The sequence below is a fragment of the Papio anubis genome, chromosome 10, assembly GCF_008728515.1.
Source record: "Papio anubis isolate 15944 chromosome 10, Panubis1.0, whole genome shotgun sequence".
In the NCBI taxonomy this organism is placed as follows: Eukaryota; Metazoa; Chordata; class Mammalia; order Primates; family Cercopithecidae; genus Papio; species Papio anubis.
Genome location: NC_044985.1, coordinates 80,503,560 through 80,529,109, shown reverse-complemented (window position 1 = coordinate 80,529,109; position 25,550 = coordinate 80,503,560). Strand labels below are relative to the sequence as shown.

At 35.0% G+C, this 25,550-nt stretch overlaps 1 protein-coding gene across 1 annotated transcript in view; it reads left to right on the top strand.

Moving 5' to 3' along the window:
- Positions 1–25,550, top strand: part of PGAP1 (post-GPI attachment to proteins inositol deacylase 1) — an 84,362-nt gene that overhangs the window by 19,738 nt on the left and 39,074 nt on the right. The window contains exons 6-16 of the mRNA XM_031651432.1: positions 2,697–2,749; positions 4,213–4,279; positions 8,518–8,623; positions 9,368–9,423; positions 10,852–10,935; positions 12,116–12,162; positions 12,532–12,583; positions 17,845–17,922; positions 22,140–22,215; positions 24,939–25,012; positions 25,117–25,168. Coding sequence (XP_031507292.1) covers positions 2,697–2,749; positions 4,213–4,279; positions 8,518–8,623; positions 9,368–9,423; positions 10,852–10,935; positions 12,116–12,162; positions 12,532–12,583; positions 17,845–17,922; positions 22,140–22,215; positions 24,939–25,012; positions 25,117–25,168 — 745 coding nt within the window. The remainder of the gene's footprint in view (positions 1–2,696; positions 2,750–4,212; positions 4,280–8,517; positions 8,624–9,367; positions 9,424–10,851; positions 10,936–12,115; positions 12,163–12,531; positions 12,584–17,844; positions 17,923–22,139; positions 22,216–24,938; positions 25,013–25,116; positions 25,169–25,550) is intronic.

Genomic DNA, 25,550 nt, shown 5'->3' with positions numbered 1-25,550 from the left:
CCTTGTCTGGAGCATGTGCTGTATTGATACGACATCCTAAAGCTTATCTTTTAAAGAACTTTAATCTTTTTGTGTGTGTGTGTAGGCATGGGTGTGTGTGTATTTCCCTATTTTTTCTAATCCGTTTGATAATGTGTTGCTTTCAAGGGAGCTTGTTATCTCTGATTTTTGTATCTCTGATGAAGATATTTTACTTATGGAACTTTATCAAAGCTGGCCATTGTATAACCTAAGATTTATTTTTTAGCCTCCAGATATTCCAGTCTTTCATATATCTACATGTATATTCACTTTAAAAAATTATTAACAAGTAACAATTTTTCAATGATTATCTCAAGAATAGTTAAATGATATTTACATCCATTAGGACTGGAAAAATCTTTTAAGTTAGAGACCATAATTGTATCAAGAGGGTTGACTAAACTGCTGTAATATAGTCCCACACAGGTAATGACACTTAAGCACAATAGAAGTTGACGTTTTACTCGCGTAACTGCCCTGGGTGGATATTTAGGTTGGTGTGGTTTTCCATGAGTTTCCATTCAGGAACTCAGGGTGAGAGTAGGCATTCCATGTTGAATGCTTTACTTTCAGGGTTGCTGCAGTTATCTTCAGCTACAAGAAGGAAGAAAGAACACGAGGCAAATGTCAGGCCTACAAATGGCACACATCGCTCCTGCTCACATACGATTAGAAAAAACTCAGTCCTTTTTATTTTTTTATTTTTTTTTTATTTTTTATTTTTTGAGACGCAGTTTCACTCTTGTTGCCCAGGCTGGAGTGCAATGGCACAATCTCGGCTCACTGCAACCTCCACCTCCAGGGTTCAAGTGATTCTTCTGCCTCAGCCTCCTGAGTAGCTGGGATTAGAGGCACACGCCACCATGGCCAGCTAATTTTTTGAAAATTTTTTAGTAGAGATGGGGTTTCACCATGTTAGTCAGGCTGGTCTCAAACTCCTGACCTCAAATGATCTGCCCGCCTTGGCCTCCCAAAGTGTTGGGATTGCAGGCGTGAGCCACCATGCCCAGCCTTGGTCACATATTAAAGCTAGACAGGCTAAGAGCTGAAGTCTAGCCAAGTGTGCAAGAAAAAAAGAATGGATTTTGGTAGACATTTAGCAGTTCTCAACACAACAATCATGAGCAAATGATTTTTTAATTTGTGTTGCCTTTCCTTTTCAACTCTAGCACACATGCATTAATTAAACTGAATGAAAGTAAACCAACTTTATATTGGTAATGGTAAATGCTGTCTACTAAGAGTTCTTACTCTACTGACCATTAATGTAATTTAAGAACTACAGTGAACTCTGGTTGTCTAATTTTTTTTAGTAAACTATCAGCTGTAATTTCTAAATATGTCAAGTACTTACACGTTCATCAAGTAAGCTGTAGATTCCTCCCACTTCAGAACTTGGAACCCAAGGATACTTTATAGATCAAGGGTAATAGTGATTCCTTAGAAGTTATACATATCTTTTTTTTTCAGTTCATTTATTAAAGAGACATTTTAGGCCTCTGTAAATTTTCTGGCATCTATGCTGTTAGTCTACTCTTTTCATTTTGTTTTGACAGTTCTGGTGATGGCAGCTCCTTGTCTCTTTGATGGTACATAAAGAGATGCTATGAAAAATAAAATCAGATTTACTTAATGAGCCCCTATTGTGTGTAAGATGCTATTCACAGAGAGATCATTATCTGGTGTGAAAAGGAGTGCTGTGCCATTGTTAGGAAGCCTTCTGCAAATACTTAATTTTTTAGAAGCCTTTTGTCCTTGTATCTATCTTTTACTAGTTGTATACATCCTAATCAGCTAGGGATTTTTTTTTTCAAAATATATAAGCCTGGACCCCACTTGGGAAAGTCAGATTTGGTAGTTTTGGAATTGTGATCAGGCATATTTGGTTTGAAAACTCTTCTTAGGCCTAGGTATTTCTTAGGTACACCACTGATGAAGAAATAACATCTTAGAATCTATCAAATGGTAGTTTAGTCAAAATTAAAATTACCAGAATGTCTTTTGCAACTTATGCATTAACTGTGATTTATTAAAGAATCTTAAACTTGTCTCTCATTAGAGTAATAAAAAGTCAGACATTGCCGGGCGTGGTGGCTCACGCCTGTAGTCCCAGCACTTTGGGAGGCCGAGGCAGGCGGATCACCTGAGGTCTGGAGTTCAAGACCAGCCTGACCAACATGGAGAAACCCTGTCTCTACTAAAAATACAAAATTAGCTGGGTGTGGTGGTGCATGCCTGTAATCCCATCTACTCCGGAGGCTGAGGCAGAAGAATCGCTTGAACCCAGGAGGCGGAGGTTGCTGTGAGCCGAGATCACGCCATTGCACTCCAGCCTGGGCAACAAGAGCGAAACTCCATCTCAAAAAAAAAAAAAAAAAAAATGGTCAGACATTAAACTTTAGGAAAGGGTCTGTGGTTGCTTTAATAATTTTTAAAAGGTAATTTAAACTTGACTAACCAGGAGTGATATTTAGAAAGAGTTATGTTTTATAGAGGAAAATTCTAATATATTTGGATCACCTTTTATAAGAATATCATTTAAAAATGTCTAGGCATCACAATATAGTGAGACTATATTATGTGTTTCTAAATATTAGCTTGTAAGAATTTCAGACCTTTTGGAGAATAACAAATGTGTTTTTCGTAAGTTTGATTATTTTTTTCTTTTCTTTTAGAGTTCAGCAGTGCCTAAGACCTGGGTCTCAACAGACCACCTCTCCATTGTGTGGTAAGTTAATACTTGTATAACTTATTTTGATGATTTGTCATGGTCCTCTTTCTCCTCAATATAGTAATTTAATTGGCTTGTTAACTTTTTTTTTTTTTTTTTTTTTTGAGACAGAGTCTCACTCTGCTGCCCAGGCTGGAGGACAGTGGTGCAATCTCAGCTCACTGCAACCTCTCGCCTCCCGGGTTCAAGTGATTCTCATGCCTCAGCCTCCCAAGTAGCTGGGATTACAGGCATGCACCATCACGCCCGGCTAATTTTTGTATTTTTAGTAGGGATAAGGTTTCACCATATTGGTCAGGCTGGTCTCAAACTCCTGACCTCAGGCGACCCACTCACCTTGGCCTCCCAAAGTGCTGGGATTGCAGGTGTGAACCACTGCGCCTGGCCTGGTTTGTTAACTTTCTTAAAACTGCATCCATAAATAAGACTATGGAAAAAATATTAATTGAGAAGCTTGGAATTCTTTTTTTTTTTTTTTTTTGAGACAGTCTGGCTCTGTCGCCCAGGCTGGAGTGCAGTGGCCGGATCTCAGCTCACTGCAAGCTCCGCCTCCCGGGTTTTCGCCATTCTCCTGCCTCAGCCTCCGGAGTAGCTGGGACTACAGGCGTCCGCCACCTCGCCCGGCTAGTTTTTTGTACTTTTTAGTAGAGATGGGGTTTCACCGTGTTAGCCAGGATGGTCTTGATCTCCTGACCTCGTGATCCGCCCGTCTCGGCCTCCCAAAGTGTTGGGATTACAGGCTTGAGCCACCGCGCCCGGCCGAGAAGCTTGGAATTCTAATCTTGGTTCTTGTTTCAGTTTGACCAAGGTCCTTGTGACAACATGTAAAACAATCTCCCAAAAACCCAATAGCATTAGTCTCAAATGAAGCTAACAGCAAATATCAAAGTTTTTGAGTTTTTCCTAGTTGGGTGGAATCAACTGCACTTTTGGTAGGACTTTGTGAGCTTCTGGCCAATCACCATATTCAGATTTGGTTAATGGAGCAGTGACTATTCTATGGAGCAGCACATGGAAAACCAAGTAGGAATTAAATTTATCCATATGGGTCAAGAAATAGGCAGACCCTGATATATTTATCTCATTGTGTTTCAGCTTAAAGATTCTCTTTTGACTTTTCTCTGGCTGTGCAAGCAGTAGTATCTGCTAGAATGACATACTTCAGGCATATAAAGATGGGGTAGGTAGTACATCTATGGCTAGGCTAGGTGAGGGGATTTAGGGAAAACAGAAGGACCCTGAAAATTCTGGCCAACATCCAGGAAGATTTAATTTGCTTTATTTTTATAGGTGTCATATTTAAGATATATGCTTAATAAGAATGATTTATTACATAATTTTTGAGTTTAGAGCACTAAAGGAAACTCAGATGTTCCACTAAACAATAGAATTGTGCATATTTCGATCAAAAGTATATGTTTTAAGAAAGTTTTATTTGTAACACTTACTTTGTTCCTTAGGTGTAAACAATTGCAGTTGACTACAGTTCGAGCATTCTTTGATCTTATTGATGCTGATACTAAACAAGTATGTATTTTTAAACTAAAAATTATTTAAGTGAAAGCTTTTACTTTGCTATATCATTTACAGCCATGATAGATTTAATGTAATTTTTTTACTTTGATGAAAACAGAAACATATACCTTATATCAATTTTAATTAGTTCCAAAATGGAAATATCTTTCTTTTACTCATACTACTTTAACTGCTGCAAATAATTTATAAAATGCAATGAAGATGAAAAGTGAGAGAACCTTAAATCTTGCCCCAGTTGTTTCCCCTGTTTAAAGTTTGACATATATCTTTTTTTTTTTTTTTTTTAAGATGGAGTCTCACTCTGTCGCACAGGCTGGAGTGCAGTGGCATGATCTCGGCTCACTGTAGCCTCTGCCTCCCAGGTTCAAGTGATCCCCCCACCTCAGCCTCCAGAGGAGCTGGGACTGAGTATGTGCACCACCAGTGTTTTTAATAGAGATGGGATTTCACCATGTTGGCCAGGCTGTTTTCAAACTCCTGACCTCAGGTGATCCACCTATCTTGGCCTCCCAAAGTGCTGGGATTACAGGCGTGAACTACTACACCCGGCCTTCTTTCATTTTTGTTTTTGTTTTTTTTTTTTGAGACGGAGTCTCACTGTGTCGCCTAGGCTGGTGTGCAGTGGCCGGATCTCAGCTCACTGCAAGCTCCGCCTCCGGGGTTTACGCCATTCTCCTGCCTCAGCCTCCCGAGTAGCTGGGACTACAGGCACCCGCCACCTCGCCCGGCTAGTTTTTTGTACTTTTTTTAGTAGAGACGGGGTTTCACCGTGTTAGCCAGGATGGTCTCGATCTCCTGACCTCGTGATCTGCCCGTCTCGGCCTCCCAAAGTGCTGGGATTACAGGCTTGAGCCACCGCGCCCGGCCCCTTCTTTCATTTTTTAAATGTAGGGGAAATAGTTCTTACAAACTATTTTATAAATTTTTTTGTAATATGTTATAAACATCATGATCTATCTTATTAGACTTTTTTTCTTTTTGAGAGACAAGTTCTTACTATGTTGCCCAGGCTGGACTCAAATTCCTGGGCTCAAGTGATTCTCCCACCTCAGCCTCCTGAGTTTGTTAAACAGTTTTGAACCATGCTTTTTAAAAATACCACTTTAGCTTTCTGATAAGATCGAAATGTGTAATTTATTGAATAACCTAAGCTTACCAGAACTTAAATTATGTACTTCTATAAGTTTTACCTTTGCAATGAAGTGTAATTTCACAGTGTAAACTCTTCAAACTAGTAATTCTCCAAATTGTTTAATTAGCAGAACATATGGAAATCATAGTATCCTTTACAGGTTATCATGTTACTCTTTTATGTCTTTCTTGTCTGCTAGCAGATAAATGGTAGCAGGATTTCAGCAAAATTCAGAGAATTCTTTCCATTAACTTAATTTTTTTTTTTTTTTTTTTGTAAGTTGGGAACAGATTGCCATTATTCATCTTAAACAGCCTTTTAACTCAGGTCATCTTGTTCCATGGAAATATTTTGAGAACTATGGCTCTGGCTTCTTCTTTTGGAGAAAAAAATTCCTTAGTTTTTATGTAGTCTTTTTCATGGCAAAGCGTTGCAGCCCAGATATTTTTGGAGTGTTTCACCTGAAGGCTCCAATTCTTTGGAAGACTAGTATGGGTGACCTCTTTCTCAATACGTCTCCAGGCAGTACTTAATTCTTAACAATGAGGAAAGCTCCTATACCCTGTAGTGTACTCTCTTAGAAGGATAGGGATTTTTTTCCTTAACTCTTCAGAAAGCTGTATAACCACTCATAGAGAGAATCATAGATACTTAGCTGTCTCCTGAAGGTCCAGATCATTTTGTGTTTTACCACATTTTAAGTGACAAGATTCGGTATTAAGTTAGTATATTTATTGATTTAAACAAGCTTCACCTATGACTTGTTGACACTGTGACTTGGTCATGGAACACAAACATTTGTCATGGAACACAAACATTTTTTGGTTTGTTGACATTGTTTTAGCTGTAAGACATAACTGTGGTAAAAGTTCTAAGCCTACCTGAGGGAGTGCAACTAGATAAAATAATAGAATCAATTAAAGTTGCTAGACCAGTTTGTACTTGAACTGACATTTGGTAAACTTAGGAAAAACCTTGTTCCGTCTAGTGAAGAACAGGATACCTCAGACAGGTATATTCCTAAAAAAACTGGACATAAAACTAATTTCTATAAATAAAATCATGTTTTGCCATTAACTCATAAGATGAGAAAAGAACTATAGTACTAGTATGTAATAAATTATAATTCTGAATGTATAAATGTGTTATGCATTTTAAGGGGAAAATGAGAAATTTTTGATAACCATATTGCTAAGAATCAAAAATACTGTTTATGAAACAGTTTTGTTTTAAAAACTCACTATGTGTAATTGGACTAAATAGTAGAAAATAAAAACTTACAGTATGATATCTAACCCTCAGGAAGCATATAGTCCAGGAGAAAAGCAGAACATATATATTCAGGGAAATTAAAATGCAAAGAATAATTAGTCCTAAGCATGGTGATAAGGCAAGAATCAGAGTAATTTCTAGTGGTTATTAGCATAAAAGTCATAGCTAAAAACTTGTGAGTAGATGAGTAAAAACTTGTGAGTAGATGCCTTGAGAGTAAGGATGGTGGAATCCAGTCTTAATTAAAGTTTTTTTGTTTTTGTTTTTGTTTTTTGAGACGGAGTCTTGCTATGTCGCCCAGGCTGGAGTGCAGTGGCGCAATCTTGGCTCACTGCAAGCTCCGCCTCCTGGGTTCATGCCATTCTCCTGCCTCAGCCTCCTGATAGCTGAGACTACAGGTACCTACCACCACGCCCGGCTAATTTTTTGTACTTTTAGTAGAGATGAGGTTTCTACATGTTAGCCAGGATGGTCACGATCTCCTGACCTTGTGATCCACCTGCCTTGGCCTCCCAAAGTGCTGGAATTACAGACCTGAGCCATTGCGCCCAGCCTGAAGTTTTGATAGACAGGCTGTAACGTTTAATTGATTACAAACAGATGTGGCCACTTAAGAACATCAAACAAGTTTAGTGTAAGACTGAGTTATTTGAGGTAGAGAGTTTGCATCAATTAATATAAAAGTTCTCCACTGTCCTCCACTCTACTTATACCATATCTAGAGAACTGTATTCTATTTCATGCATCATATTTTGAGGGGGACATCAACAAACTTGAGTTCATCCAGGGGAGGCAATCAGGATGGTGAAGGGACTAAAAGAGTTCTGTGAAAAACGGTTGATATGTTTGAAGTTGTTTTATCTGCAGAAGAAATGTTTTATTTGAATGGAGAACATAGCAAGCTTTTAAGTTTTGAAGGACTGTCTCCCAATCTAAGATAGCAGTGTAATAAGGAATCAGATATTTGCTGTAAATAAAGCATTCTCCTGGTAAGAGTTGTTAAAATTGGAATGCACGGTCTTACAAAGTAGCAAATTAAAATGTTCAAGCAAATCCTGGGTGACTTCCAAAGGGACTGGAAAGGTTTAGTAGACCTGGATCCTCACTGTTACTTTTTTGCCATTCTCACTCTGTTGTTGAGAAAGTCACTTACCTGTCAGGGCCTCAATTATTAAACTAGAGAGTTGAATAATGGTCAATATCAAATGGATTTTATACCCCAGTATACTTTTTTTAAAGGGATGACAACTTTTTTAATGTTGCCAACTTTTTATTGTGCCAGGATATTTAAAAAACAAGTAGAAGGATAGAATAAAAGAGTAATTTCTATGGTAGGAAAGTTGACAATATTTATTTCCTCTAGCGACCAGTGGATTCTTTGTTATGGTATTGGCAGTAGTCTGAATTTGGAAACTGGTATGTTGGAATCACAAACCAGAGAATCTCTAAAATTCTCTTCTGGTTCTATACATTTTTATAATGTTCTATTCTTAAATGTTACTTGAGAGGCACTATTGCATAATAATGAAAGCATGGACTCTAGAGCCAGAATGCCTGGGTGTGAATCCCAGCCCAGACTTAATAGCTGTGTGAACTTGGGCAAGTTTCTTAATTTCTCTGTGCTTTAGTTTCTTCACATTTAAAATGCAGATAAAATCATTATCTCTTAGAGTTTTTGTGATAATTGAGTGAGTTCATGTACCGTGCTCAGAACAGTGCCTCAGAGTAATAAGTGTTGGCTGTTGTCATTATTACTGAAGCAATGTGTCATTGAGCTATTACGATAGATACAAAGTAATACAGAATGTATCAATGTTCTTTCTAGATAACTCAAAATTCCAAGAAGAAACTGTCAGTTTTGAGTCACCACTTTATAAGACACCCATCAAAACATTTTGAGGAAAATCCAGCTATAATTTCTGACTTAACAGGTTGGTGACAATAACATATTTTAATTTTAAATAAAGTATTTCATTATTAATTTTAGGTAAATTTGTTTATAGCTGACAAAATCTTTGAAACTGTGATACTTCAAGTTTTAGGATCCTATTATATATATACACATATATTATTAATTTCCCTATAATGATGCTGGTGCAGTTCTTGGTTAGGAAGGGAAAAAGAAGCAATGTGTAAGAGGTTGCTGATAAAAATTTTGTCTTGAAAATAACATGACAAATAGAAAAATTTCAGTTAAATGACTCTTCTCCTAACAGTTACATAAACTAAGTGCCATATTATTCTTGACTCCTATCAGTTCCTCAATTATCAGTTATTCTTCGTTCTTCTTTTGGATTACCAACATATCTTTTGCAGATAAATTTTGCTTTTAAATATAAAGCAAAATAACTTGCTTTGTCTATTTAAATATAAAGCAAATTATACCGGTTTAATTATATGTCTTGTTTGGGAAATGAAATATTTATTTCCTTATGTTGATGATGCCTTAGAGTTAAAGGACACCAAGCAGATTTTTACTTTACTTGATGTGAATGCTAGTTGGTGATGAGCATATAGAAAGTATATTACTAGATTTTCTGTTTTAATATAGCCAGTGTTCAGAAAACCACTTCTTTATTGTGATTGAGAAGTATTTCACCAGGATTCAAAGAAGAAAGAAACTATGTAGTATAAAAACAAAACAAGGCAAATAAATTAATTTCCTTTACCTTAAGGGACATCTATGTGGGTTCCAGTAAAAGTGTCTAAATGGACCTATGTAGCTTACAATGTAAGTATTCCACCAATTAATTTTTTTCATGTTTTTCCAGAAATAATTTAGTATTTATCTTTAAAAGTTAAAAACTCTTTAAAAAAGATAACTGCATGCCATTTTCCCACAATTTAATAATAATTCCTAAATGATTATCTAGTCAGTAATCAGTTGTATAAATTTATCTTTTTTGCTGTTTTCTTTGATGTTCAGTTTGTTTACATCAGGATCCAAACAAGGCCTATACATTGTTATTGATTAATGTCTTATTCCTCTTTAATCTGGAAGACTTTCTCTTACCACCACCCTCTCTTTTTTTTTCTTGAAACTTATTTGTTGAAAAAAACACCAAGTCATTTGTCCTCTGGAGTTTCACAGTCTTGATTTTACTGATTGCATTCCTGTAGTCATTCAGCATGTTCCTTTGCCTGTTGTAGTCCTGTGATTTAGTAGTTGGATCTAGCTGCTTGTTCATATTCAGATTTTTGTTTTGTTTCTGTTTTTGCTAGACTCTCTCTCTCTTTGTGATGTTAGCCACTGTTGATGAGGAATGCCTGGAGTTATTAATTGATTTAGGAGGATGCAAAAATTGTAATAAGTTTAATTTTATTATTTTTTAACTAGAACAGTATTCTAGTTAATTCTGTATACTTAGAGAAAAACTTCTGCTCATCTACTAAATTTATCAAAAGTAGAATAAATCATATGGGAAAAGAGTGATAATTGTGTGGATCTTTGGATCTTACTTTATATTTACTCATTATCAGAATGGTGAGTTGGCTCACAAGCTTCCTTTTATTAGTGACCATTAGAGGGTTTTTTTCTCCAGTATTATTATGTACTCATGCATTTAAATATATTTGTCTTTCAATCTGTTGATATGAAAATCATTCTGTATTTGACCAGTGGAAACGATTTCAAGTTTAGTTTCTGAGTCTTTTTGATATACTCTTTAGTTGTCTTTAATAGTTTCCTCACTGTTGAGTATGACAAGATATTTTAGCTTATTTTGTACATTTCCTGCTCCAAACCTTGAATCAGCTATTTCTTTAAGGAATTATTCCTTTTCTTTGGGAAGTGGTATCTCAAAACCATAATCTGGTACTAGAAATGCTTGTGGCTATTGGGTTGGCATTTCTATGCCTTTTCAGTGGCCAGAGCTAAGAACTGCATAAAATCTTAACTAAAAGACCAAAAGAAAAACCCAATAAAACAACCAAAAAAATTACATTCACACTGATACTTCCAGGACAAACTGAGGACTACAGAGTTTATATCTAATCTTTCTCTTGCCCTTCCATATCTTCCTCCTCCTACTCCTAGAGAATTGGTTCTCAACACCAAGAATGATAAAATTAGAATAATTAACTCATTTGCTATATCTGGATTTTTGAATGATGAAATTAATCTGCTCATTATAGCTATATTGTTTTCCTTTTTTTGTAGGAATCTGAGAAGATATATTTTACATTTCCTCTTGAAAATCATAGAAAAATCTACAGTCACGTCTATTGTCAGAGCACTATGCTGGTAAGATAATTGGGACATTTTATGTAAATTTAAGAGGCTAACTGTTGTTCATTTTTCAAATTCTACTGGTAGACCTAGCTATGAAATATTATTAAATCTAAGTAGTTGAAAAATAATTTCTCTGGAACAGTGTTTTGATTGAAAAGTATTAATCAAATTTTTTTTTTATCACAGATACTATGCTATTAAATTGTGATTTTGGTTCTAGTTTAGGTCTCCCACCCTGTCTTTCTGCCTTCATTTTACTCTGTTCATGATGAAGGAATGGAATTCAAAACCCCTTTAATTATAAGTTTCTATTAGAACTTTAAAGAATAGATATAATTAAGCAAAGCTATTCTATAGAAACTTTACAAAGTGAATTCTGTTTTCCATTGGCTTCCATACTAAAATTTGAGGTACTTTTTATAGCAAATATTCTCTAAGATAATAGAGTAACTTACAATGTTATCTAGATTTACTGTATCAGAATAATGATTTTGATTTTTTTGTTTCTTTTTAATGAGTACCTCCTATGTTAGGCACTATTAAAAAATGTGGTTTTGTTTAAAAATGCTGTAGTGTGCATTTATTATGAATGGAAGCCAGGTGTGGTGGCTCACGCCTGCAATCCTAGCACTTTGGGAGGCTGAGGTGGGTGAATCATTTGAGCTTAGGAGTTTGAGACCAGCCTGGGCAACATGGTCAGACCCCATCTCTGCAAAAAATACAAAAAACTTAGCTGGGCGTGGTGGCACACACCTGTAGTTTCTGCTACTTGAGGGGCTGAGGAAGGAAGATTGCTTGAACCCAGGAGGAGGAGGTTGCAGTGAGCCAAGGTCGCGCCACTGTACTCCAGCCTGGGCGACAGGGCAAGACTCCATCTCAAAAAAAAAAAAAAAAAAAAAAAGAGAGAGAGAGAGAGAGACACCTGTCAGTGCAGTCTTTCTCATACTCTTGGCTCCAGGATAACTGCTTACCTATCAATGTTGACATTAGACTTTTTTTCTTTACCTATCCTTGATTTATTTGACTTTGAGAACATGTTGGATATGTTTCTGAACAATAAACTGTTATTTATATTTCATTTGCTCCTAGTCACCCTATCATATAACAATAAAGTGTTGAAAATGAATGCTTGTTTTGTACAATTATTTTCTACAATACTTAGTGTGTTTTGTTTTGTGCTGTTAACCAACAGGATACGAATAGTTGGATTTTTGCTTGCATAAACAGCACTTCTATGTGGTAAGTCTTTTGAATGCATGGCCCTCCACTGTTCATTTATCTCAACGTAAACAATACTTGTAAATCACACTTTTAGAATAGTTTCATACATTGTTATTTTAATTTTGATGCTATATGAAATTATGGTATTGTTTTTAAAATGAAAAGTAAAGGAAATGAATATACTAGTAATTTTTGCAAACATTGAAATTAGCTGGGAAAAACATTTTTGTTGCTAAGGGAACTATGCGGACAGAGTATATTGGATTAGACTCACTAGACATCTCTACTAGGTGTAGAGATGGTTTCTTTTTCCTCTGAATCTTATTTATAATTTATAATATTTCCATATATTTGTCCTTTAATTATATTTTCATATTTATTTCAAAGCCAGCAAGGGGTTGATTTATCATGGAAAGCTGAACTGCTGCCAACAATTAAGGTAAATTATGGCTTCCGAATTTTAATATTCAGTTGAAAAAAATACTTGAGTCTATATACATTTTAGAATATTCTCTTTCATTAGCTTATCATGGTGTTAAATAAACTTGAGATTTGCTAACCTACATTTAAAAAATATTTTCTCTAGAAATACATTTGATAGGAAATAACATACCATTAGTGTCATTTATATATTTTTTTAATTTCAGAGATAAAAACTATAAGTTAACAGTCCTCTGAATCTCTATATGTTATAGATTCAGACCAAAAGAACTGGAGGGATTTCTAATATTCAATTTGAGGATATGTTTAATGGCCTGCCTTAAAATATGAACTGAGTTAGTATACTTAGAATTCATTTTGGGAGGAAGGGCCTGCAGTTGGGAAATGGACATCTCAAAGAGATACGATACATGGTCAAGCACTCAAATAACTAGTTTATCTAGTGCTCTCCAGGGTGATAAGTCACAGCAGGGATTTATTTCATAGTTGTTTGTGATTTGATTAAGCAACTTTGGTAGGTCAGCAAGTACTTTTATAAAGGGCTTATTTGCATCGTCTCAAAATCTGTTGTTGAAAAGCAAAATAATTCTAAAATGTGATGAAAATGTCTGTTCTGATTTCCAAATTGTGTTTATTGTAACTGATAATGTTTTATCAGGATTGATAGTTTTCAGTCTTCAAGTAAATCTGTGCTTTAAAAATATAGTTTCATAATGAATCCTAGACTCATTCATTGACTTGTAAGTGAAATCATCTGGTGGTTTCCAGTTATTTCACAATTAGCTCCAATTAAGTTAGTTATTTTTGCTCCTGAATGTTTATAATTATTTGTATGTATAGTCAACTCTATACTATACAGAGAATGAGAAACTTATGCTAACAGAGAGGAATGGTGACAGAAGAAATAATTGCAAGTCACACTTCACTTTGGAATGGTTGCAAATTTTTTTGTCACCTTGGTCAGTCTTATTTGTACATATTCATTCATGTGACCTTGTGTTTATCAAACAAATATGGTAGGAGAGTAAATTGACTCAAACATTTTTAAGGTCTCCCACTGATACTGTCCTAACCAGGATTAAAACAAACAAAAGTGTTAGGATATACTTACTGAACAATCATTTATAAGGTGTTATTAAATATTTCCTCAACTTATTTTTTTATTCAATAGCTTGAGGGGTATAGGTGATTTTTTATTACATGGATGAATTGTATAGATTAATTTGGATGTTCTATCCAGCCTATAATGTAAAGATTAAGAAGAAATAAATTATTAAAAACCCAATAAAATGTACTTTGCTCCTGTGTTTTAAGAAGTATTTCTTAAATCATAAAATTTTTATATTATTATTTTAAATATCCAAAGATTAATCAGTCTCTGTATCAAACACTAGGTCCCTATGTTGTTTGTTCTGAATGTAAGAAACAGCTGGCTGAATAGCAGGAGAACAAGCTATTTCAGCTGCCTACTTTTCATGGCAAATGGTGAAAGAGAGAAGTTAGAAAACAAGTATTATAGCATTCTGCAGTCTTATGTGTTCTCAGCTTAAGAGGACAGATCTTTTATTTTAATGAAAATAAAAATTGTATGTAATATGTATTAGCCATTTATAAACAGCACACAAAATTATTTTGCTTTGAAATTGAAGGGATGACTAAAGCAAAGAAATTTTGTAAATTTTATTCATATTGCTATCTCAATAAAAGTAATGTCAGATGAGAATTATATCACTGTTAGGCATTTCCGTGTACTGAACTTTTAAGAAATAGATGGAGCCCTCCATCAAAGCACGTATAAATTCAACACTTGGCCATTCTTGAGAATAAATACTTAAAAGCCATTAGAGTGGATAGCTGCACAGATTATCCAAGTTCTTCGTAATTAATTTATGTTTCATATTAGCTACCATTTGTCTGCTGGGTCTTAGCTGCCTGTAGCTGTGGCTTATGTGGCCCTTTTAAGGTCTTTAATTTACATTAGAACATATGAGCCTGTCACAGGGACTTTGCTAAGTTGGGGTGAAGCCCAGGAGTTTATGTTTGATAAACATCCCACATGAATCTAGTCAGCTACTCATTAATGGTTCTTTAGCTTGAGCATCTCTGTCCTCCTTGCCCACATTGGTGCTTCTGAAGAAGATTGGGGAAAGCTAAGTGTCTTTAGAAATGTTTTAATGCAAACATATTGTTAGAACATATAACTACTCCCACCCCACATATACTTCCAGAACAAAACTCGATTAAAAACTGTATTTGGGTGATTCATCACATAAACAGAACTAAAGACAAAAGCCACATAATTATCTCAATAGATGCAGAAAAGGCTTTTGATAAAATTCAACACCCATTCATGTTAAAAACTCCCAGTAGACTAGGTATTGAAGGAAGATACCTCAAAGTACTAAGAACCATCTAATGACAAACCCACAGCCAACATCATACTGAATGGGCAAAAGCTGGAAGCATTCCCCTTGAAAACCAGCACAAGACAAGGATGCCCTCTCTCAGCACTCCTATTCAGCATAGCACTGGAAGACCTGGCCAGGGCAATCAGGCAAGAGAAAGAAATAAAGGGCATCCAAATAGGAAGAGAGGAAGTCAAATTTTCTTTGTTTGCAAATGACATGATCCTATATCTAGAAAACTCCATCATCGCAGCCCAAAAGCTCCTTAAGCTGATAAGCAACTTCAGCAAAGTATCAGGATACAAAATCAATGTGCAAAAATCATTAACATTCCAATTAACACCAGCAACAGTCAAGCCAAGAGCCAAATCAGGAATGCAGTCCCATCCACAATTGCCAAAAAAAAAAAAAAAGAATAAAAGACCTAGGAATACAACTAATCAGAGAGATGAAAGATCTCTACAAGGAGAATTACAAAACACTGCTCAAATAAATCAGAGATGACATCAACAAATGGATAAACATTCCATGCCCATGGATAGGAAGAATCAATACCATTAAAATGGCCATACTGTCCAAAGTAGTTTATAGATTCAGTGCTGTTCCTATTAAACTACCATTGACATTCTTCACAGAACTAGAAAAAACCATTTTAAAATTCATATGGAACCCAAAAAGAGCCCAGTATAGCCAAGCCAATCCTAAGCAAAAAGAACAAAGCTGGAGGCATCACACTACTTGACTTCAAATTATACTACAGGGCTACAGTAACCAAAACAGCATGGTACTGGTACAAAAACAGACACATAGACCAATGGAACAGGATAGATAACCTAGAAATAAGGTCACACACCTACAACTATCTGACCTTTGACAAACCTGACGAAAACAAGCAATGGGGAAAGGTTTCCCTATTCAATAAATGGTGCTGGGATAACTGCCTAGCCTTATGCAGAAGGTTGAAACTGGACCTCTTCTTTACACCACGTACAAAAATTAGCTCAGAATGGATTAAAACTTAAATGTAAAACCCAAACATATAAAAAACCTGGAAGACAACCTAGGCAATACCATTCTGGACATAGGAATGGGCAAAGATTTCATGATGATGATACCAAAAGCAATTGCAACAAAAGCAAAAATTGACAAATGGGATCTAATTAAACTAAAAAGTTACTTCACAGCAAAGGAAACTATCAACAGAGTGAACAGGCAACCTACAGAATGGGAGAAAAATTTTGCAAACTCTGCATCCGACAAAGATCTAATATCCAGCATCTATAAGGAACTTAAACAAATTTACAAGATAAAAACAATTCATTAAAAAGTGGCCAAAGGACATGAACCAACACTTTTCAAAAGAAGACATACATGCAGCCAACAATTATATGGAAAAAAAGCTCAACATCCCTGACTATTAGAGAAATGCAAATCAAAACCACAGTGAGATACCATCTCACACCAATCAGAATGGCTATTATTAAAAAGTCAAAATATAACTGATGCTGGCGAGGTTGCAGAGAAAAAGGAACACTTACACGCTGTTGGTGGGAGTGTTAATTAGTTCAACCATTGTGGAAGACAGTGTGGAGATTCCTTGAAGACCTAAAAATAGAAATAGTCCCATTACTGGGTGTATACCCAAAGGAGTATAAAGCATTCTATTATAAAGACACGTGTATGTGTGTGTTCATTGCAGCGCTATTCACAATAGCAAAGACATGGAATCAACCTAAATTCCCATCAATAGTAGACTGGATAAAGAAAATGTATTACATATACACCATGGAATACTATGCAGCCATAAAAAAGAACAAGATCATGTTCTTTGCAGGAACATGGATGAAGCTGGAGGCCATTATCCTTAGCAAATGAATGCAGGAACAGAAAACCAAATACTGCATCTTCTCACTTATAAGTGGGAGCTGAATGATTAGAACACATGGACATGTAGGGGCAACAGCACACACTGGGGCCTATTGGAAGGTGGAGAGTAGTAGGAGGAAGAGGATCAGGAAAACTAACTAGTGGGTAACTAGTCTTAGTACCTGGGTGATGAAATAATCTGTACAACAAACCCCCATGACACAAGTTTACCTATGTAACTAACTTGCACATCTACCCCTGAACTTAAAATAAAAGTTAAATTAAAACAAAAAAGAAAACAAAAAAACCTGTATTTGGTGCCTTGGCTTTTCATGAAATGGAGCAGTCTTCTACCAATCCATTCCTCAAAATATGGACTATAGGACTGGTCTTAATTTTGAGACCAGTTACTCATTCGGTGAGGTGCATTATTTAGACATACTTGTCTTTGTCATTTGCTAAATAAATTCCAGGGGATGATGTGCAGATATGCCATTAGCCAGCAACTCTTTACTACTTGGGCTAGATCAAAATCATTTGGGATTAAATTGTAACTCTTTCATTATATTTAGCATTTATTCATTCATTAGCTATTGAATGTTTTTTGTTATATACTACCAAAATAAATGTAGAAAGATGCTGTCATACTATATGTAACAACCAAATTATAAAAAGAAAGACATCAAATTTGGAAATAATAATAGAAAATAATTAAATTTAATGTTAAATGTCATTTGTTTTATGTGAAGGGATCCAAGGAATATTTTTGGCAGTCCTTATTTAACATAATAATTATTAGGAACTTGATTTTCAACAGGATGATTGACCTGGAAATGTGAACATGGGCATTTTGTGAAGTACTGAACATAAATTGGAAGCCTGCTTTTTAAGATAACTAATTGAGTAAGAAATAAGTGTAATTTATTTTTCTTTAAACATGCGTTAATCTCTAAGAAATAAAAGTAGTTTGTTTTTTTTTTTATTTTAGTTTCTGACATTAAGACTTCAAGACTATCCATCTTTGTCTCATCTTGTTGTTTATGTACCATCTGTTCATGGAAGTAAGGTAACAAGTGGGTTAAGATTGTTATCAGAATGTTTTGGGGATACATGCTAAATTTTACAGTTCTTTTTCAATGAGTTTTTCTGCACACAGTTTATCTAAAACCGTAGCCAGTTTCATGATCCACCTAAGACTGTTAAATTATTAGGATCATCTACTCTAACTTGAACTAAGCAGAATAAACCCAAGTTTCTTTGTTCCAAGTGAGAAATGGTTCCAGTTTATCAATCAGTCTTTCAAAACCTGTGAATTATTAGACACATAATAATAATTCATAGGTGTAAAACCTATGAATTATTAGGTACCCTTTAAGTACAACGCTATGTACAAGGAATTATAGGAGGCACACAAATGAAGACATGACCCTGGTTTTTTTTGTTTTTTGAGAGTCTTGCTCTGTCACCCAGGCTGGAGTGCAGTGGCTCAATCTTGGCTCACTACAACCTTTACCTCCTGGGTTCAAGCGACTCTCTTGTCTCAGCCTCTCAAGTAGCTGGGACTACCTGTGCGTGCTACCACGCCCAGCTAATTTTTGTATTTTTAGTAGAGATGGGGTTTTGCTGTGCTGGCCAGGATGGTCTTGAACTTTTGACCTCAGGTGATCTGCCCACCTTGGCCTCCCAAAGTTCTGGGAATTCAGGTATGAGCCACTGTGAAAAAGCTACATGCTATTGGGAAGGGGGAGAGAAATGTAACTGGAGCAGAGGGAAGAGTGGAAAAAGAACTACCCAAATACACATAACACAAATCAGAATATAGCAAGTACATAAAAAGAATGGCATTATAATAAGATGATATTTAAAATGGCTTTCAAGTGGACATGGTGGCAAGTACCTGTAGTCCTAGCTACTTGGGAAGTTGAAGTAGGAGAATCGTTTGAACCCAGGAGGTGGAGGCTGTAGTATGCTATGATTATGCCTATGAAAAGCCACTGTACTGCAGCCTAGTCAACATAATGAGACCCCACCTTTTAAATGAAATGAAATAAAACAAAATGGCCTTAACGGATAGCTAGGATTTTTATAGGAAGAATGAACATTCTAGAGCCATACTGTCAATGCAGGAATCACTAGCACATGTGGTTATTTCAATTTAAGTTAACATAAAATAAAAAATTCTGTTCCCTAGTTGTCCTAGTCACATTCCAGATGCTCAATAGTAACATCATTGCCAGGAGTTATAAGGAACAGCACTGTTCAGACAAAGCAACAGAGCAAAGCATGAAGTATATTTGAAAACCAGTGAATGAGTAAATAATAATTTTGAAAGGATGGCCACGATAGGTTTGAATAGTAGTGGAGGAAAAGTCTGGAAAATTAGTTCATGGCCATATTGTGAAAGTCTTGATTGGAGGATTCAGGACTTAACAGAATTCAAAAGTCAGTAGGAAGCCATAAGATTTTTCACTATAGTAGTAATGGTATCAGAAATCATTTATTTGGGGAGATTAATCTCCTTATGCTGTAGAATAGATCAGAAACAGACTACACACCTCCTAAAGGGCTTGTACAGACCGAGCACCCTTAATCCAAAAATCCAAACTCTAAAACTTTTTGACAAGTGGGGATACTCACTGCTATAATAACGAGGGCACGCCATCTAAAGCATTTTGAGTGCCAGCCTAACAACAAAATTGCAAAATTCTACCCCTGACCTCATGTGGTGAAATATAGTCAAAACAGTCAAAATTTTGTTTCATGCACAAAGTTATTAAAAATATAAAAATTACCTTGAGACTATGTGTATAAGATATATATGAAACATAAATGAATTTCGTGTTTAGACTTGGGTTCCATTCCCAAGATATCTCATTATATATAGGCAAATATTCCAAAATCTGAAAAAATCAAACACTTCTAGTTCCACACATTTTGGATAAGGGATCCACGGCCTGTACTGGGGAAGTGGGAATAGAAAGAAAAGAATGGTGATTTTGATAGAATTAGTGGGTAAGAAAGAAAATGGAGGTAGAGGGTACTTTGGACTCCCCTTTTCCTATTTCACCCAGCAAACTTACTCTTCAGGATCCAACCTGTGTCCCTTTTTCCCTTTTCCAGAGTCCCCCAGTAATCTTTTACTTATTCTGATACTTTGTTTATAACTTCTTTGAAAATTTTATTATATTGAATTATAATTTATTTATGTCTCAGTTGCCATGACCACATTGTGAACTCTTTAAGAGTAATGAACAGATAGGTTTTATTCCACTTTGCATCCTCAACCTTCAGTGACTACTGCATAAATGCTCAATAAAATGTTTATTGAATGAGAAGGTTGGTAAGATTTGTAGCCAAAATAATCAGAAAAATTTAGGAGAAATAGAGAAAGGAAAAGGGGGATGTAGTTGGGAGTCATCTCAATGACTAAATCTCGCAAGTCCCTTATAATGGATTCATTGTTCTGTTTTGCTTAGCTCAAGTGAGAGGTAATTCAGCATCTTCAATACTAAAAGCTCTCTTTAAGGGTTTTTCTGTCAGGTAAGATGGTTTTGAATGAATCTAATATTTTTCTCAAACTTGAAAAGGCCCTCTCTGGTTATTCCAAGAAATTAATGAGCCTTTCTGCAAATAGACAGTCTTAGCAGCCTAATAAATATGTAATGCATCTTAATGCTCTTTGGAAAGTAACACTGCAGACTCTACTGTTATACAACCCTGTCTCACTAGAATTATAACTTAAGTCTTTCATAGTTTTTGCATGTCTATGTATATAGCTCATCATCAGAACGTGACATATATTCAAATAGTGTAAAACATTTTTTAGTCAACTTGTATCAATATATTTTTAGAAATGCAAATATGAAATTATCTGCATTTTTTTTTTTGTAACAGAAAACAAAATGATTAAACCCGTTAGAAATTTACTTACCTTGGGTGTTTGAGAGACAGGCCTTTGAATTTTCTCTTTCTTGGGTAGGGTTTTTGTCATTATGTAAAACTAAAGGCACAGCCAAATTTTTAAAGCAATAATAAAAATTCTATTATTTTAAACTTGTTCAAAGTGATTAAATTGCTTTTAAAAACTGCTTCCCTGTCTGATATAGACTTATCCAAAAGTACTTTGTAAAAAATATAATGAATAATCCTGTTCAATAAATGATTTATATTATCTTTCAGCAGCTGTTTTCTATAATGAAAATATCTGACTGTGTTCTTTGCCTTATAAGTAAGGAGGGAGAAATAAAAGCAAAACCCCTTAAAAGTTTTTTCTTTTATTCCCCCAAGTGTATGGTATAATCTAGTAGCAATTTCCCTGTCTGTTTTTCACTTTTGAAAACAATAAAAAATCTACCCAAGAGGCAAACAAAGTAATACTGCTTCAGACAAATCCAAAGTATAGTTATTAGAAAAGCCTAGGATAGACCCCACTAGCTTTCTGCTTTTGTAGACAGCAAACTACTTGGCAGCTACAGTTACGCATCAGATTAATTTTTCTTTAGCTTCTATAGATCAAAATAATATCGCATTGTAGAGATTATTTTAATGAAACTTTTCCTTTACCAGAAATAAGTAGAGCAGAGCTTCTCATGCCGCTAATAGAAATGTTATTTAAAAAGAAATGTCACTACAAAAAATTATAATGATGCGGGTGTCACATTTTAGTTCTACTTTTTTGAAAAGCATTTCTTTTTCTGGCTTCATACATAGCAAACCTTTTTTACACTTACTGTAATAACTGTTTAACCTGAAATATTGTTCCACAAATAACATTAGCCATATGTCAATCAATGGCAGTATTTCTCCAAAAGCTTTTTATAGGCGAATTAGACTATCTTTAATAAATACAGGATTTTTCAAAAGATATATAACAAAATCACATTTTCCTGTTGACTATGAAAGTATTAAGAGACATAGTATTTAAATCCTTAATTAATCTTGAATTAGCCTAGGCTCTTAATACTTTGATCCATCCTTTACTGTCCTTCTTCTGCAAACACCTAAAGCTAACTATTTAAAAAAACTGCTATGGATCTGTTGTTCTAGAAATGGTCCTCTAATAATCTTTTAAGTTAAGCTTGTGTATCAAGTTTTCTCAGCATAGTATCTCTCCTTGAGAAATTCTTGTCATCTAAGTATAGGCAGAATTATAGTGTAATAGATGATACTTTCTCCAAAGCTGAGATTTATAGACTTTTATTTTCCACTCAAACATCAAGTAAAGATATTTTACTATAAATTTAACTTTACTTTTTAAAAATAAATCAGTGTTTTGTATTTCAGTTTGTTGTAGATTGTGAATTCTTTAAAAAAGAGACAAGATACATACAGCTTCCTGTAACTCATCTTTTTTCCTTTGGTAAGTACTGTTTTTGGAAAGCATAAGAATTGCTTTTATTTTTAACAGAGTTGCAGTAAAGCAGAGCTTTGTAATATCGAATGTTGTTGACTATTTCAAGTATAGTTCTTAGAATAACTGTATAATGTGGTTCAGTGATTTTCTTCTCATTGGGCTAGCAGTCATATTCTGAGAAGTGAACTTCCATAATCACATACATTTGCAGGTAATTGAGTGTGTGTATATATGTGTCTGTGTGTCTGTTCTTATGTGAAATTTATGGCGATCATTAAAAAGTCAGGAAACAACAGGTGCTGGAGAGGATGTGGAGAAATAGGAACACTTTTACACTGTTGGTGGGATTGTAAACTAGTTCAACCATTATGGAAAACAGTATGGCGATTCCTCAAGGATCTAGAACTAGATGTACCATATGACCCAGCCATCCCATTACTGGGTATATACCCAAAGGATTATAAATTATGCTGCTCTAAAGACACATGCACACGTATGTTTATTGCAGCACTATTCACAATAGCAAAGACTTGGAATCAACCCAAATGTCCATCAGTGACAGATTGGATTAAGAAAATGTGGCACATATACACCATGGAATACTATGCAGCCATCAAAAAGGATGAGTTTGTGTCCTTTGTAGGGACATGGATGCAGCTGGAATCCATCATTCTTAGCAAACTATCACAAGAACAGAAAACCAAACACCGCATGTTCTCACTCATAGGTGGGAACTGAACAATGAGATCACTTGGACTCGGGAAGGGGAACATCACACACCGGGGCCTATCATGGGGAGGGGGGAGGGGGGAGGGATTGCATTGGGAGTTATACCTGATGTAAATGACGAGTTGATGGGTGCAGCACACCAACAAGGCACAAGTATACATATGTAACAAACCTGCACGTTATGCACATGTACCCTACAACTTACAGTATAATAATAATAAATAAATTAAAAAAAAAAAAAAAAAAGAAATTTATCCTATTGGCCCTTTTAATACAATTTTAATATAGAATTATAAATTGCTATTTGTATAAGAAGGTTTCAAGATTTCTCTAAATATTCTTTTAAACTTTATTTTGAAATAATTTTAGATTTACAGAAAAGTTACAAACGAGTTTCTGTATATCCTTCACCCACATTTCCCTAAGGTTGACCTTCTACATAAACACAATACAACCTTTTAAACCAAGAAATTAGTGCAATACTATTAATTAAACTACAGGCTTTATTTGTTTTTCACCAGTTTTTCCACAGATGTCCTGCTTCTGCAGGTTTCCACATTGCGTTTAGTTGTCATGACTCCTAAGTCTCCTGTAATCTGTGACAGTTCCTCAATCTTTCCTTGCCTTTCACAACTTTGAAACCTTTGAAGAATACTGTTCAATTATTTTGTACAGTGTTCCTTATTTGGAGTTGTCTGATACTTTCATTTTTGTGGGGGGAGTAGGGAACAAGGTCTCACTCTGTCACCCAGGCTGGAGTACAATGGCGTGATCTCAGCTCACTGCAACCTCTGCCTCTGGGCTCAAGCAATCCTTCCACCTCAGCCTCCTGAGTAGCTAGGACTACAGGCATGTGACACCATGTTCAGCTAACTTTTTTGTATTTTTTGTAGAGACAGAGATTCACCATGTTGCCCAGGCTGGTCTCAGACTCCTGGACTCCAGAAATCTGTCTGCCTTGGCCTCCCAAAATGCTGGGATTACAGGAATGAGCCAAGGCGCCCAGTCTAATACTTTCTTATGATTATATTGAGGTTATGTATTTTTGCCAAAATACCACAGAAGCAATGAGGATTACCTACTATATCATATTGAGTATACATGATATTCATATCTCTAATTACTAGTTATGTTAATTTTCCTTTCTTGGTTAAGGTGGTGCCTGCTAGATTTCTCCATTATAACGATACTGCTTTTTCCTTTTGTAATTAATAAATATCTGGGGTGACATACTTTGAGAATATATGAATGTCCTGTTTTTCTTTAGAATAACCCACTATTTTTAGCATCCATTGGTTCATCTAGTACTTAGCAAATATTACTCTGGTATTCTACATTTAGTGGAATTCTTCCTGAGATAAAGTAGGCCCTTCTCCCCCATTTATTTATTTATTCAATTTTTATTTATGTCACTATGGACTCAGGGATATCTATTTTATTCATTGGGCTATAAAACAATTCTATCATTATATATATTTTTGCTTAAGTTGTTCTAGCTTTGAATATTGGGAACTTTTTTACGTTAGCTCCTGTGCCATTTTGGTATGCCCATCCTGTAAATATTTTTTTACATCCCATTTATGAAAAGAATCTGTGTTACTTGGGAAAACTCGAAGATTTTTATTTCTCCCCTTACCCTTTGTTTTGGTATAAAAATACCCAGAACAATACAGAAATGACAATTCTGAATCACCCTTATCATTAGAAGATAAGAAGCTTCTAAAATAAAAGATCTACCAAGAAAGTATATACCTTTCTGAAATTGGAATTATATACCTGACTATTTAAAAGCAGATAGATGTGATTGGAAGTCATAAAAGTTGTTTTGTCTAGAGTTTATTGCTGGGGGATTAGATTTTTAGGAGTTAACTCCATGCAGAAGTGAAAACTTGTAAACAAATTTTTAATTATTGGCATTGTTTTAATGCTAATTAAATAATCAGTACATATTTAAAAACTTCCTTGATATTCTAAGTAATACAGTACTTTGAATTCAACAGGATTGTCTTCAAGGAAAGTGGTGTTAAATACAAACGGCCTATACTACAATCTAGAGCTTCTGAACTTTGGACAGGTAATTAATCCTGACTCCAACAAGAAGGATTTGATTTTACTTTAATGTTTACTTTAACATACAAGTAACCTTTTTATTTTCTTTTTGTGGTCAAACTCTGTTAGATATACCAAGCTTTTAAAATCAATGTGGTAAGCAAGTGCTCAGCAGTGAAAGGTAAATATGTTTTCTAAAAAATGTGTAGAAAATAATATTGTTGTTTGAAGAGTCAGTAGGTGTTAACTTGAATTTTCTATAATACTTCCATATATTTTTATGTGAAGTAAAATTAAATATATAATAGAAAAGTTGTTTATATTTCCAGGGGATTTAACATAGACCCTTTCTTAACAGTAAAGCATTTTTATCTGTTTCACTTTAAATATCCACATTTTTAAAATACCATATATCTTTATGTCTTATAGTAGTAATTCAGATTTAGTTATTTAATATTTTTCCACTTTCTTAGTACTGCCTATCTGCTGTAATATCTATTATAAATCGAATTAAAGCATTATTATTTAGGAATTCTCCATAATTTTTTATCATGTAATATAAC